A 16,545-nucleotide genomic window follows, 5' to 3' on the forward strand; every position below is an offset into this window, starting at 1 on the left:
GAATGTTACACCATTGTGTACACTCTGGAAAAGCTATGCCCATATGTTTTGGGACGGTGTTTCCACCTGCAAACCGACCGTGCTGCGCTGAAGTGGCTTCATACCATCAAGGACAATAACAAAAAATTTCTTCGGTGGAGTTTAACTCTCCAAGATTTTGATTTTGAAATACAACACATTTCAGGTGTTTCTAACAAAGTGGCTGATGCACTCTCCCATGAAAGTTTCCAAGAATCAACTGCTTAAACTCATCCTTGAAATGCGGGCAATATTGTTAGTTTTTATATAATCAGTAGTATATCTAGAGGTGCATGTGTCTTATTAATTCTGTTTTCTCCTAAAGCTCCAGGAAGAAATCACAGCCAGTGTGGAACAGGCTATCCAGCACCGTCTGTGATTTGGCGGGACATATCATACATATATAGGGAAGGGTAACAACCTTTATGTATGCAGTAACATAAATCACTCCTTGCCAGAGGTACAGAATCACTTACCTGTAAAGGGTTAATCAGTTCAATTAACCTAGTTGGCAGCTGTCCAGAAGGACTAATGGGGAAAGAAGATACATTCAAATCGGCGGGGGGGGAGGTTTTGTTTGTGCTCTCTTTGTTGATTCCCTCTCAGGACAAAGAGAGAGGGACCAAGCAGGTAACCCAGCTCCTAAAAAGATCCTGAACTGATACATCTAAAAATTACAGAAATTGTAAGTAATAGCAAGGAAATGCATGAGATTATCTTTTGTTTTAGCTTGTGAATTTTCCCTATGCTAAGAGGGAGGTTTATTCCTGTTTTTGTAACTTTGAAGTTGAGCCTAGAGGGGAATCCTCTGTGTTTTAAATCTTTTTTATTTACCCTGTAAAGTTATCTTCCATCCTGATTTAACAGAGGTGCTTCTTTTACTTTTTTTCTTTTTAATAAAATTCTTCTTTTAAGAACCTGATTGATATTAAGTGTCCTAAAAACCAGGGATTTGGTCGGTGCTCACTTTGTTAACCTATTGGTTGGTATATTATTCTCAAGCCCCCCCAGGAAAGGGGGTGAAGGAGCTTGGGGGGGATATTTTGGGGGAGATAGGGCTCCAAGTGGCCCCTCCCTGAATGTTTGTTTAAATCACTTGGTGTTGGCAGCAATACTGTCCAAGGACAAGGAAAGGAATTTGTGCCTTGGGGAAGTTTTTAACCTAAGCTGGTGGAATATAAGCATAGGGGGTCTTTCATGCAGGTCCCCACATCTATACCCCAGAGTTCAGAGTGGGGAGGGAACCCTGACACGCAAGTGTTACATTTTAGAGTCCTTGCGGGCCCCCACCTTCTGCACTCGAAGTGCTAGAGTGGAGAATCAGCCTTAACCTGGTGGCAGAGTGTTGTGATCATTTTGAACCAGAAGCACAGACCTCGGGATTTTAAAAGGACACATCTTTCCTTTCAGCAGCCTGCAAAGCCAGGGAGTTTTTTTCTTCCTTTCTTTTCTTTTCTTTGCTGCCTAAGGGGGGACAGGCACACAAAGGTTCAACCTGGAAAGCCAGAGTGTGCAACAAGCAGTTGATTTTTTTCTAGGTTCGTGGCAACAAAATATCTAGGCTAGAGTAGGGAAGCCCTGTGTATGAGATTGTGGTCAGGCACCGAAACCCAAGAGCAATCAGTCTTCCCAAAGCGGCATGACACGGAGAAGACAGACACAGATCAAACCCAAACATCCAGCTCCATGACAGAAATGCAGGGAGGGGATGGGCTACCAGAGACTTCCCAGAAGGGAAGGGTCAGCCCTCCCCAACCCAAGACCCACGTGCAAGGATGGAGGGATGCCCTTAACCCAGACCAAGTTCTAACTGTGGAAGACTTCCTACAGGTGAAGTGCTTACAGGCGGAAGTGGAGGAGAAGAGCTTGGAAGCAGAAGAGAGGAGAGAGGCAAAGTGCTTGGAGACGGAGGAGAGAGGCAAAGCACTTGGAGGAGGAAATGGAGGTGAAGCACTTTGAAGCAGAGACAGAGCTGAAGCACTTAGAGCTGGAAAGGGCTAAGCTGGGTCAACCAGGGTAGCCCTAACAGTCCTCCTCCAGGTACCACTCCCCATTCCAAGAAATTCCCCGCATACAAGGTAGACGATGATAGAGGCCTTCTTAGAAAATTTTGAAAGGACCTGCCTTGGGTACGACATCCCTACAGACCAGTATATGGTGGAGCAGAGGCCACAACTCAGTGGACCCTTAGAAGATTTGGCAGATCAAATGCCTAAAGAACATATGAATGAGTACAAACTTTTTAAACAAAAAGACAGAATTAGTATTGAGCTAACCTCGGAGCATGCCCATTGGTGGTTCAGAGCCCTAAGGTGGAAACCAGACATGGCATTTTCTTGACATGCCTACCACATTGCAAAAGATTAGGATGCCTGGATATCAGGAATTAATGTTAAGTCTCTGGAAGATCTGTCTCTCCTAATACAAATGGAGCAGTTCTTAGAGGGTGTTCCTGAGGAAACTGAAAGGTACATCCTAGATGGGAAGCCCAAAACTGTAATCGAGGCAGGGGAGATGGGAACCAAATGGGTGGAGGTGGCGGAGAAGAAGAAATCTAGTAGCAGTTGGTGGGGATACGAGAAGGGGCAACCTGAGATGACACCCCGCTATCGGGGTCAGCCCAAGGCCCCATCTCGCAAGGAGGAGCCCTCCACACAGCCAGGGAGACCCCAGATGCCCTCTCATGCCACCACCCCACTCTCCAACCACCCACCTTGCCCCAGCCCACAGTGAGCTGGGCGATGCTTTAAATGTAATGAACTGGGGCATGTGAAGGCTAACTGCCCCAAGAGCGCCAGCTGACTGCATCTCATCACCCCAGGATCTCACCAAGAGCCTTTAGGCCCCGATGCCTCACAAATACCCCCATAGTGAAGGGAAACTGAGTGTGGGCCAGAGGAAGATTACTGCAAAGAGAGACACTGGAGTGTAGGTGTCAGCTATCCACCAATCCCTGGTGGACCCCAAATTCATCAACCCAGAGGCCCAAGTGACAGTGCAACCCTTTAAGGCCAACTCTTTTAACTTGCCTATAGCCAAGTTGCCTGTCCAGTACAAGGACTGGTCAGGAATATGGACCTTTGCAGTCTATGATGATTATCCCATTCCCATGCTGCTGGGAGAAGACTTAGCCAACCATGTGAGGGTGGGGGTGGTCACTCACAACCAGGCTAAACAGGCCTTCACACCTACCTCCATTCCTGAGCCTCCTACAAGGACCCAGTCTGTATCCCCTGACACCACAGGCCCAGGGACCCAGCCAGAGGTGGTGGAACCAGACCCCAGACCAGAGTCTATGGCAGCGGTTGTAAATCCAGTTCCTGGAACCCAGCCAGAACCAGAACCAGGATTGGAAATGGCGGAGCAGTCAGCACCAGATCCCGTGCTTGCAACCCCACCAAAGTCAGGGGAGCCAGCACCAAAGGGCACCACAGAGCCTGCACCTGTAGCAACAGCTAAACTGGCACAAGAAGCTCAACCACAGCATGAAATACCACCTAGTGCACCAGCGGAGAGTGGTTCACAATTGACGGAGACACCCCCATCACTTGCATCGCTTCCAGTGTGACCAAGCCCAAGTCCACAACCCAGCGAGGAACTAACATCTCCAGCCTCAAGGAAGCAGTTCCAGGCAGAGCAGGAAGTGCATGAAAGCCTCAAGGGAGCTTGGACGGCAGCATGGAGAGACCCATCACCTCTCAGCTCTTCTAATAGGTCCAGGTTTGTTGTAGAAGGAGGACTCTTGTACACAAATACACTTTCTAGTGGGCTCAAGGAGGACTGGCATCCTCAGAGACAGTTGGTAGTTCCAACTAAGTATAGGAAAAAAGCTTTTGAGCTTAGCCCACAATCACCCTAGTGGCCATGCTGGGGTGAATAGGGCCAAAGACCGTTTGGGGAAGTAATTCCACTGAGAGGGAATGGGCAAGGACGTTTCTACCTATGTCCGGTCTTGTGAGGTGTGCCAGAGGGGAGAAAGCCCCAAGACCAGGTCAAGACCCCTCTCCAGCCACTCCCCATAATTGAGGTTCCATTTTAGCGTGTAGCTGTGGATATTCTGGGTCCTTTCCCTAAGAAGACACCCAGAGGAAAGCTGTACATACTGATCTTCATGGATTTTGCCACCCAATGGCCGGAAGCAGTAGCTCTAAGCAACACCAGGGCTAAAAGCATGAGCCAGGAATTGGCAGACATTTTTGCCAGAGTAGGTTGGTCCTCCGACATCCTTATGGGTTTGGGAACTAACTTCCTGGCAGGGACCATGAAATGTCTTTGAGAAGCTCATGGAGTGAACCACCTGGTTGCTACCCCTTACCACCATCAAATGAATGGCCTAGTGGAGAAGTTTAATGGGACTTTGGTGGCCATGATACGTAAATTCATGAATAAGCACTCCAATGATTGGCACCTAGTGTTGCAGCAGTTGCTCTTTACCTATAGGGCTCTACCACATCCCAGTTTGGGGTTTTCAGTCTTTGAACTCATTTATGGCCACGACGATAAGGGCCATTACAGTTGGTGAAGCAGCAATGGGAGGGGGTTACATCTTCTCCAGGAACTAACATTTTGGACTTTGTAACCAATGGCCAAAACACCCTCAAAGACTCTCTGGGCCTTTCTTGAGAAAACCTACAGAATGCTCAACAAGAGCAAAAGGCCTTTTATGATAAACATACCAGAGAGCGTTCCTTCAGAGTAGGTGACCAAGTCAAGGTCCTGAAAGCGCTCCAGGCCAATAAGATGGAAGCATCATTTGAGGGGCCATTTATGGTCTGAGAGCACCTGGGAGCTGTTAATTACCTCATAGCATTCCCAGACCTTACCCTAAAACCTAAAGTATACCATGTTAATTCTCTAAAGCCCTTTTATTCCCAAGAAATCAAGGTTCTCCAGTTTACAGCCCAGGAGAGAGATGACGCTGAGTGGCCTGAAGGAGTCTACTATGAAGGGGAAACAATGGTGGCATAGAAGAGGTGAGCCTTTCCATAACCCTTGGCTGTAAGGAGTGACAGCAAATCCGGGAGCTGTGCACCAGCTTCGTGCCAATGTTTCCAGCCACCCCAGATGGACAGAATGGGCGTACCGCTCCTTTTTCACAGGTGATGCTCGCCTAATTAGAGCCTAACACTAACAGATGGCTCCTCAAGCCAAAACCGCGATAGAAAGGGAGATCAAGGAAACGGAGATCAAGCATTCTGTGGCCAAAACGTCATTGATCATTTCTTTTTCAATTTTATCCCTCTTGTAAAACTCTCCTGAAATGACCCTCACCTGATGGAAACGTTGGCTGTCGCACTCATCTTGATTTGCTCACTGGTCCCATTCCTACTTATCTTGATATCCTATGTGTTCATTATCACCACCATACTGAGAATCCCGTCCACCACTGGAAGGCAAAAAGCCTTTTCCATCTGCTCCTCCCACCTCATTGTGGTGAGCATTTATTATGGAACTCTGCTGATTGTCTATATGTTCCCAACCACCAATATCCTGAGCAACTTCAAGAAAGTTCTCTCTGTTGTCTACACAGTCCTGACTCCCCTGGTCAATCCCCTCATCTACAGTCTGAGAAACAAAGATGTCCAGTAGGCCCTGAGGAAAGCTTGCAGGAAATTCAAGTTTGGACCATGCTAACCGGTCAATGTCCTTGTTTTAAAATAGATATAACATGGGCTGGGTAGGGCCTGAAGCGAATCTTGGTGTAGTTCCAGGTCGTATTTCCATGAGCTCCTCTGGACTTCATTTCCTGTTCTTACACAGTGTCTCTCAACCTTTCTAGACTACTGTACCCCTTTCCAGAGTCTGATTTGTCTTGTGTACCCTCACCTCACTTAAAAACTCCATACTTACAAAATCAGACATAAAAATACAAAACTACCACAGCACACTACTACTGAAAAACTGCTGATTTTCTCATTTTTACCATATAATTATGAAATAAACCAAATTGAATGTAAATATTGTACTTATATTTCCTTGTATAGTCTATAGAGCAGTATACACAAGTCATTGTCTGTATGAAATTTTAGTTTGTACAGACTTTGCTTGTGCTTTTTCTGTAGCCTGTAAATCTAGGCAAATCTCTAGATGAGCTGATGTACTCCCTGGAAGACCTCTGTGTACCCCCAGGATATGCATACCCCAGACTGAGAACCACTTCTCTTACAGCCCTGGGAGAAAGTGGAGATGGAGAGACCTCTCAAAACCTGGGACCCCAGTCTTGTTAGGGCCGGTATCCGATTCCACAGGTGGGATTCACTGAGCTGGTAGGAGACTTGAACTCGTGGCTGCTCAAAGCTCAGACAATGGGGGCGATTGTGCTCAGTGAGAGGGTGCAGGTGAAATGGACTCAGCAGGAACGCTGAACTTGCATTCATTGTAGGGTGAGAGATTGTAGATACACACACTCATACATATATGCATATACACACAAGCGCACACACATGTAAACACATATACATGCACTCATACATGCACATGCACACTTACACACACGCGCACTTACCCAGACACACATGCATGTGCACACACACGCACATACAGATGGATGCACACATGCACTCATATGCACAGGCACACATGCCACATATGCAAATGCAAGCACATATACACAACACACATGCACACATATGCCCCCACACACATAGGCACACATACACACATATATGCACACATACACATGTGCACATGCATTCACACACACATACACACACACGCAGATGCTCACATATGTACATGCATACACACACATATACCTATGTGCATGCATACACACACACACATGCATATGCAAACACAGAGACAGACACACCAACATATGCACACACACACACACACACACACACACACACACACACACGAACACACACATACAAAACACACTCATATGCACACGCATATGCATATCCAGGCAAACACACACACACACACGTGCACACATATGCACAGGCACATATATGCTCACATATCCACACACACACACACACATACACACACACACACACTAAAATATATGATACCTACATTATAAAAACATAGGCTTGCAATGGAACTCCAGTGTTAGGCAATTGTACCATTAACGTTTGTTTCCTAGTGTGTATTTCATCCCCAGGCTGCTTTCCAAAGGAAGAGAAAAGCCGAAGGAAATCTCTGGCCTTGGCCACAGGACGCCAGCACAGAACTCGTATTTTCCCACTTTTCAGCAACGATTTAGGGCCAGTTTTTCCAGATACTTGGGGGCCCCATGGGATTTTCCAAAGCCTCTGGGCACCTGGCCTGTGGGATCGGGCCTTGGAGGAGAGTCAAGCAGGGGAACATGCACCTTCCCCAGGTTTGTGCGTCGCTCTGGGGCCTCGGCGTCCGTATGCCTGGTATGGGGCTGCAGAGGACACGTCCAGGGGCACCTACAGCCCATATATTGGAAACACTTGGGTGCCTGCAGGGTTTGCCAGGAGTTGAGATGGGTTTGTGAATCCCGGGGCCGGACTCTGAGATTCGGGTGCCCAAAGTGGGAGCTTTGTCATTCTAGTCCTAGCTCCTCACCCTTAACCTCATGTTATAGCTGGGGAAACTCAGGCAGAACGAGGTGACATTACCTGCCCAGAGTCACTGAGTGGGCTAGTGGCAGGAAACCACTCTCCAGAGTCCCAGTCTAGTGCCCTGTCTGCTCCACCACATCCAGTTCTAATTGACAATGGGAGGAAGGGTGTTAGGTGCCCAACTCCCATTCATTACCCATAGGATTTGGATGCCTAACATCGGCCTCATATGGGAAAACCCAGCCTGTACATTTACAGCCAAACCACTAGCATAAGAATTCCTTCCTCTCCCAGGGGATGTTTTACGCCAGATCCTTCTCAGGTTTTACCTTTTTCTAGGAGACCCGAATAACTGAGTGTCTGTCACCAAGAGCATCGTGCAATAAAAGAACTAAACTGAGTCTTCTCTGTCATCCCTGTTCTCAGACCTCCCGTTATCTGTCCCCTTCATGTCTGGTGTGAGGAATAAATGTGTCAAGGCTTGTCTATACATAGAAATTGCACCACTTAAACTATATTGCCCTATCTCGGCCTATCCTCTGGTGCCTGTGCCCTGTTGGGGTGGGACAGCTTGTGTGCTCTCACGATCCCCAGAGTCTGTGTTAATGGGGGCTTTTTGCTCCTGGTAGGTTAAACCATGCCGCATTGGTCTGTGTGGCAGGATCCTGACAAAACAGAAACCCTGGTCCTCCAGGTTGGAGGTTAGGCACAGGGCTAACATCCCTGTCCCGTAAAAAACAAAGTATGTTACGGAAAGAGCCCTGGTGAAATAGACCATTACTGTTTGTGATGGCCTCAGGAGTCAAAGACCCATATGACTGCCAGTGGGGAAAGCCGAAAGGAAGCCACTGGCATGAAGACTGAAGTGCTCAACACCAAGACAAAAACCAAACTTCGTTTTTGGAATGTACATACAATGTACAAAACAGGGAAGCTAGCTCAGGTCACAGCAGAGATGAGACGCTACAGCTTACACATCCTGGGTGTCAGCAAGAGCAGCTGGATGGGATCAGGAAGATTAACAACAGCCTCAGGATAAACTTTGCTGTTTTCTGGAGGGGATGATGGACAACACCATGAGGGTGTTGCCATCCTTTTGAAGAAGGGAGTGGAGCATTCCCTGCCTGAATTGAAATCCATCAGCAGCAGACTTATGAGAGCCAGACTGAAAGGGAAACATAATAATATCACCCTGATTCAGTGCTATGCTCTGACAAATAACAGTGGTGAAGAAGTAAAGGACAAATTCTACCTTACACTACAGGCTGAGTTAGAGAGAGTACCACGCCATGACCTAACTATCGTCATGGGAGACCTGAATGCCAAGGTCGGTAAGGACAACACAAACAATGACAGAGCAATGGGAAGACATGGGTGTGGCACCATGAATGAAAACGGACAAAGGCTTGTTGATTTCTGTAATATGAATTCCTAGTCATCAGTGGAACCCTATTTGAACATTTTGAAATTCACAAGCTGACATGGTTTTCTCCAAATGGCAGAGATAAGAACCAGATTGACCATATAATGATCAATGGCAAATGGTGATGCTCACTGACAGTGAAAGTGAGAAGGGGTGCAGATGTTGGCAGTGACCACCACCTTGTGACAGCCTCCATTAAGGTAAAACTGAGATGTGTGGGTCCACCAAACAAGGGACAAAGACATTATGATATTGACAAGGTAAAGTCCCTTGAAATACAGAAAACTTTCATTCTGCAGTTAAAGAACAGGTTTCAAGCACTTGCAGAGCTTGATGAAAAGGAGAGGAATGCAGATGAGGAGATCAACAAGCAGTGGGACAAAATAACATGAATTTATAAACAGAGCAGTGACGCTTCTCTAAACTACAGGCAGAAGAGAAGGAAGGAGTGGATTACACCCAGCATGTGGAACGCCAGAGAAACCAGACGAGCCCTGAAGAAGAAAGTTTTAGACACAAAATCCCAGAAGTTAAAGGACAAATACCATGAGCAGTATAGCAAGGCACACCGGAAGGTCAAATGCCTTGTGAGAGTGGACAAACTGCGGTATATTGGTTATCTGGCAACACAAGCAGAGGATGCAGCTGCTCGTGGTGAACAAGGAGCTATCTACAAAATGACGTGGCTTATCAGTGGTAAATGGCAGACACCAACAAACGCTCTCATCAGGAACAAACAAGGACACCTACTAACAACCAAAAAAGAACAAGAAATGCGCTGGACAGAGCATTTCAAAGAATTGCTGAACAGGGAGCCACCTAAAGAGGAAGCAAACATCCAGGAGGCAGGAGAAGATCATGATATCAACACAGACACCCCACCTAAAGAAGAGATCGTTCAAGCCACCAAATCCTTTAAAAATGGGAAAGCTCCTGGCAAGGATAACTTGAATGCATAATTGTTCAAGGTAAATCCTAAATTAGTGGCATTTATCCAGGTTCCTCTATTTACAACAGTCTGGGAAAGGGAAAAAGTGCCAGATGAGTGGACCAATGAGATTATACTGAAGATACCAAAGAAAGAAACTCTCAGTGATTGTAACAACTGGCATGGTATCACACTTTTATCTGTGCCAAGCACAGTATTGTGTAAGATCATAGTCCAGCGTATATCAGAGGCAGTTGATAGCGTTCTCAGAAAAGAGCAAGCTGGTTTTCGGAAAGGGCGTTGATGCACAGGCCAGATCTTCACTCTACGAAATATGATAGAACAGTGCTTAGAAGGGCAATGGCAACTCTACATAAATTTTATAGACTTTGAGAAGGCTTTTGATAGCATTCACAGGACCAGCCTATGGCGTATTCTGCAGGCATATGGAATTTCTTTCCATATAATCAATGTAATCAAAAGCTTCTATTTCAACTTCACATGCAATGTTGATCACAGTGAGCTCAGTTTTGAAGTAAAAACAGGAGTACATCAGGAGTGTGTCATGTCTGCAATCCTCTTCAACACTGACATTGACTGGGTAAAGCGGCATACAACAGAAGACATTAAATAGACACTCTACTCATCCGTTGAAGACCAGGACTTCGCAGATGATGTCACTCTCCTATCACATACCCAACACCATATACAAGAAAAAACAACTCGACTCAACACATTCAGCCAGCAAATTGGACAGAAAATCAACCGCAATGAGACAGATATAGTGACCTTTAATATTGCCTCACCATCACCAGTACAGATAAAGGATTATGTTCTCACCAATGCAGAAACATTCACGTGCATGGGCAGCACCATCAGCCAGGATGGTGGAACAAGCCAGGACATTGGAACAAAATCAGTAAAGCCAGGAACACCATCAGGAGTTTAACTACAGTATGGAAATCATCAAAATAGAACAATCAAACCAAACTCAAGATTTATCAGAGCTGCGTACTTTCAATACTACTTTATAGTTCAGAATGCTGGGGACTGAGAAAGTATGACATGTTGTAGCGAAGTTGAGACTCACTGGTGCAATGCCTCCTGCTGGTTGTCTCAGGAATTAGCTCTCTAGCATATAGAGCTCCTCCTACTGGCTGGTGTCTCGCATGCCGCTGGAACCCATGTCCCTCCCGGACCCCGGTGCCCTTTTCCTCAGGGTTCTGCCCACTGCAGTACCCCCACACTCTGGGTTTCCCCTCCCCAGGGAATCCCGAACCCTCTACACCCACCTTACCTCAGTGGCTACTGCCAGTCCTCATTTGGCCCCTGCTCACTGGGCAAACTTCAGTCTGTAATTGCCACTCATCATCGGCAAGGGGATCAACCAGCTGCCTCTGCCTAAGCCCAGGCTGCACCTCTGCAACCCCTGTTCGCAGCCTAGGGATTTGCCAGGCGGGAGCTCCCCAGGTCCTCTTGCCTTTCCCCAGCCCTGCTCTACTCCCTGAACTTCCAGGCAGCCAGGTTCTTCTCTCTCCACCGCTAGAGAGACATTCCACCTTCTGGCCCTGCAGCTCTTTTATAGGGCCCAGCCTCGCCCTGATTGGCTGCCTCCCAGCCTTTTCCCATTGGCTTTCAGCCCCAGCCCTCTCCAAGTGCTGGCTGTTAACCCTTTCAGGGCAGGAACAGAGTGACCGCCCCGCTACACATGTCCAAACTGTCTTCATTCCATACAACCTGCCTCAGAAAAATCCTCTGTATCTTTTGGCCCAGAACAATCTCAAACCAAGACCTATTGACACAGTGCAGTCAAGAGAATTTGAGCACCATCATTGAAAGGAGGCATTGGACAGGGATTGGTCATGTGCTTCGGATGGAAACTGATTCCATCACCAGAGTAGCAATAAGATGGACACCTGAAGGCAAGCGAAAAATGCCTGAAAACAACATGGTGAAGAACTTTGGAAGCCGAGCTGAAAAATCTGAGCCACAGCTGGGGAACCATTGAAAGACTTGCCAGAAACATACAGGAGTGGAGGAGCTTTGTCATTGCCCTAAATGTCAGAGTTGTAATAGGAACATGATGATGATGATCTGCCCATTACAGGGCCATGTGCCCGTGGGCTGAAGATTGGAGCCAAGTCAGCCCTGGTTAGAGAAGGTTCCCTATCTGAGGGGAATCAGGCCATTTCCAATAAAGGGCAGAAGGGGGTTGGGGGAAAAGGCAAACTCAGGAGGCTGAAGTGAAAATTCAGAGAGTGAATGAGGGAAAACCCTGAGACCGGGGGAATTGCACCAGCTAGGAAGAGCTGGGAATGGCCTGCTAAGGCGGGCACGACTCAGACTGCACGGGGGGAGTTTGGGGTGTAGACAACTGGAGGGAAGGTTTCATCTGCAATTTAGTTTTGAATGTTAAGTTAATAAATGAAACCTAAATGGGGGCTGTTGTGATTGGACTGGAAAAAGCCCGTGTGGAGTGTATTTGGGGAATGAAGAAGGGAAAGTGAGATGAGGGCCTGCATTGTGGGCTGCCCTGAGGCCTCCACTGGGCACCGTGAGGGGGCCACTCATCTAATCTGACTGAATGCAACTACACTGATATAAAGCTGCTTGTATCAGGGTTGTTCATTCTGAAGGGGAATAAGTTATACCTGTCGAAGGGATCTCGATATTGGTTCGATGTGTCATGCTAGAGGTTGTATTGGTAGAACGATTTCCAAAACAAAGTCACACCACTAACCCAAATAGTGATCCTGGTGAAAAGTCTGTGTGGAGACCTCACGTAAGTGAATCCCTGTGAAACTACGTTAGTCCGTTTGTGGCTTTGAAAAGAATTCTGGGAATCCAAGGAACCTGTCTGTCTTCTGTATTAAAATGGCATGCTGAGAATTTACGCTAATTTGCCAAGTCAAAACCAGCCGACTGATGGAAAGACACCTGACTGAATAATTCAGTTTACATACGTGGGGTGTGTCCACACTGCAGCCCGGGGTGTGAATGGCATCTCCTGTAGCCGCTCTAGCTGTACTCTAGGTAGCTCACTAAAAATAGAAACTGCAGTACCAGCTACAGGGCCAGCTGCACAATCAAGAATGTACCCAGGGCCAATTGGCATTGGGGGCTGCAGAGATGGGAAAGGGGCAGTCGTACTGTAACATGGAGATGAGGGAGAGCAGAGGGTGAAGTTTGGTAAAGGCGTGTACAATGGGCATTAGGAGGAAGCCAATTTTTTCTGTATCCTTCCTATTGATCTCTACACGGCAGCTAATCACAGTGAATGGTAAATAGCCAGTAATAATGATTAAACCCCTGATTTCAGTTAAAAATATTCTTTAAATTATGGAGTCGATCAACTTGGAATTTAAAATTTAAGGCACAATCCGAGAAGATTCTGGTCTGTCTCTGTATTCTAGCCAGTTTCAGATTAAACGTGCATTCTTCAAAGAGTTAAGCAATGGGATTTCATCCTTGACTGCAATATGAAATGAAAATTCTGGTCCTGAATGGATCTAATAATGAGAAAATCACCACCACATTTCTTACAAATTTCAAACAGAATGTATTTGTGCCTAATAAGGTAAATTTCCAGCTAAAATAATATTTGCAGCTTTTTTGGTTTGTGTTTTTAATGAAAACGGGATAATTCTGTGACCAGTAATACTGTTTCTACCTCTGGGAGCTAACAAAAGGGATTTTCAAACTTTGTTAATTTTGGCATAAGATGCTCGCCTGGCTGGGTCTCTATATGTAGTGATCCCTACTGTGGAATAAGGAAACCCAGTTAAAGAGAAGGACAGAAGTGTGTATGTAGTGCCGTGCCCACTTCTCTGTGGATATGCCAGCATCCGGAGGAAACTGGAAAACAATAATTATAGGCATCAGTTCTGCTGTACTCAAAGCAACTGCCCATCGATCTCAGTTCTGGGACCTACCTCTGGCACAATTTGGTCCAAAGTGTTGGTGTCAGGGACCTGGATCTGATGGGGAATCCTGCACTTGATCAATGTGAGCAGAATGGATCTCCAGCCCCCAGGCAGCAAAGCATTTAAGCACATGTGTCAGGGTTCCCTCCCCTCGGGATGGACTTTAGGATACAGTCATGGGGACCCGCATGAAGACCCCCTAAACTTATTTTTAACAGCTTAGGTTAAAAACTCCCTTGGATTAAGTAATGCTGCCACCACCAAGGAAAGGGGGGTGTAGGGGCTTGGGGGGATATTTGGGGAAGGTAGGGCTACAAGTGGCCCTCCCTAAATGCTTGTTTAAATAACTTGGTGGTGGCAGCATTACTTAATCCAAGGAATAGTGGAGTTTTTAACCTAAGCTGGTAAAAATAAGCTTAGGGGGTCTTCATGCGGGTCCCCACATCTGTACCCTAAAGTTCAGAGTGGGGAGGGAACCCTGACATGGTGGCAGAGCAGTGGGATCATTTTGAACCAGAGATCATTTTGAACCAAAAGCCCAGTAGAATTTTAAAAGGACATTTTCCCCCCTTCCTTTTTGGCTGCTTAGAAAGCAGATGGAGATCTTACCTCTCTTTGCCTGGAGGCAGAGGTATCAGGTCCTTGTAACAAAGAGATGTTTTTAAACTGTGAGCAGCTGGAGATTTTTGTCTCTGCCTGAGGGCAGGGTAGTTGACTTTCTACAAGGGAATTCACAAGCTAGTTTTTTTTTTCCTTTATAGGTTTCAGGTTAGGCTAGGTTAAGTACAAAAAGCAGGAACATAACTACCAGTGAAACAGACAATAAACTAGAGCTGACTAGACTGGAAGCAAAGGAGAAAGAGAACGAACATAAAAGACTAATCGAATTAAAACAACTAAAAATTAAGGCACAGGAAGCTGCCTACAAGTGAGCTATGGAGGCAGAAGAGGCTGCCCACAAGAGAGCCCTGAAGTTACAAGAAAAAGAGAGGCAGCATGAACTGGAGTTAGAGAAGGCAAGGGCCAAGCAGAATATACCAGACAACCCTGGCACTCCTTCTCCAGGTACCCCTTCCCATCCCCAAAAGTTCCCCACCTACAAGGCAGGCGATGATACCGAGGCCTTCTTAGAAAATTTCAAAATGGCCTGCCTTGGGTACAGCATCTCTACCGACCAGTACATGGTAGAGCTTAGATCACAGCTCAGTGGACCTTTACCAAAGGTGGCGGCTAAAATGCCTAAGAAACACATAAACAGTTATGAACTTTTTTTTAAAAAGGCCAAAATCAAAATGGGGCTAACACCTGAGCATGCCCGTCGACAGTTCAGAGCCCTAAAGTGGAAACCGGATGGGAATTTTCCCGACACGCCTACCACATTAAAAAAAATTGGAATGCCTAAATAGCAGGAGCAAGCGTTAAATCTCTGGAAGATCTGTCTTTCCTAATAAAAATGAAGCAGTTCCTAGAAGGTATTCCTAAGAAAATAAAAAGGTATATCCTAAATGGAAAGCCCAAAACTGTAATTGAGGCAGTGGAGATTGGAACCAAATGGGTGGAGGTGGTGGAAAAGAAAAAAACTAGTAACAGTTGGAGCGGATATCAGAAGGGGCAACTCGAGATAACACCCTACCACCGGGGGCAGCCCAAGGCCGCACCTACATCCCAAGGAAAACCCCAAACACCTTATCATCCCACCACACCCGTCTCCAGCAACTCACCTCGCCCCAGTGACCAGTCAGCTGGGCGATGTTTTAAATGTAATGAGCTGTGGCATGTGAAGGCCAACTGCCCCAAGAACCCAAACAGACTGCAGTTCATTACACTGGAGTTACACCAAAGGTCCTCAGGCCCAGATGCCTCCCAGGTACCCTCAGAGCAAAGGCAAACTGTGAGTGTAAGTTGGAAAAGGTTACAGCGTGGAGGAACACTGGAGCACAGGTGTCAGCTATCCACCAATCCTTAGTGGACCCCAAATTCATCAACCCAAAGACCCAAGTAACGATTCAACCCTTCATGTCAAAATCTTTAAACTTGCCTACAGCCGAGTTGCCTGTCCAGTACAAGGGCTGGTCAGAAATGTGGACTTTTGCAGTCTATGATGATTATCCCATCCCCATGCTGCTGGGGGAAGACTTGGCCAACCATGTGAAGGTAGCCAAGAGGGTGGGAATGGTCACCCTCAGCCAGGCTAAGCAAGCTTTCACACCTATCCCTGTTCCTGAGCCTTCCACCAGGGCCCCTTCTGTGTTACTAGAAACCCAGATGGAGGTGGTGGATTCCCTGCCAACAACTGCAACAGCTGTAGTGGATCCAGTCCCAGAGACCCAGCCAAAGCCAGTCCAAGAACCGGAACTGGTGAAGCAACCAGCACCAGAACCATTGCCAGCACTGAGTCCAGCGCTTGCAACCCCGTCTACAGCTCCAACACCAGAGGGCACTACCGAGCCTGCACTGGCAGCAGCAGCAGATAACCCTACACAAGAGGCTCAGCCAGAGCCTAAAATACCACATAGTGCACCAGCGGAGATTGGTTCACAGTCAACAAAAACAGTCCCATGACCTGCATCGCTTCCAGAGGGACCAAGCCCCGGTCCACAATCCAGTAAGGAACTGATGTCTCCAGCATCAAGGAAACAGTTCCAGGCCAAACAGGAAGCAAATAAAAGCCTCCAGGAAGCTTGGATGGCACGAAGCAACCCACCGCCTCTCAGC

General features: G+C 46.9%; 1 protein-coding gene across 1 annotated transcript; it reads left to right on the forward strand.

The window, feature by feature from the left end:
- Positions 1-6,435: 6,435 nt before the first annotated feature.
- Positions 6,436-7,056, forward strand: LOC135886117 (putative uncharacterized protein FLJ46204). Its single transcript, XM_065413993.1, has 3 exons — positions 6,436-6,777; positions 6,824-6,916; positions 6,991-7,056. The coding sequence occupies exons 1-3, from the start codon at positions 6,436-6,438 to the stop codon at positions 7,054-7,056; spliced, it is 501 nt and encodes a 166-aa protein (XP_065270065.1).
- The last annotated feature ends 9,489 nt before the right edge of the window (positions 7,057-16,545 follow it).

The sequence above is a fragment of the Emys orbicularis genome, chromosome 12 (assembly GCF_028017835.1).
Source record: "Emys orbicularis isolate rEmyOrb1 chromosome 12, rEmyOrb1.hap1, whole genome shotgun sequence".
NCBI classification, from domain to species: domain Eukaryota; kingdom Metazoa; phylum Chordata; order Testudines; family Emydidae; genus Emys; species Emys orbicularis.

Excerpts from the sequence above, each read along its gene's own strand:
- LOC135886117 (XM_065413993.1), top strand. The coding sequence starts at position 6,436 with ATGCATATACACACAAGCGCACACACATGTAAACACATATACATGCAC. Across the intron at positions 6,778-6,823 it reads ATACACACACATATACCTAT|ACACACCAACATATGCACAC; the intron begins GTGCATGCATAC and ends ACACAGAGACAG. Across the intron at positions 6,917-6,990 it reads ACACTCATATGCACACGCAT|ACACACACACACACATACAC; the intron begins ATGCATATCCAG and ends TCACATATCCAC.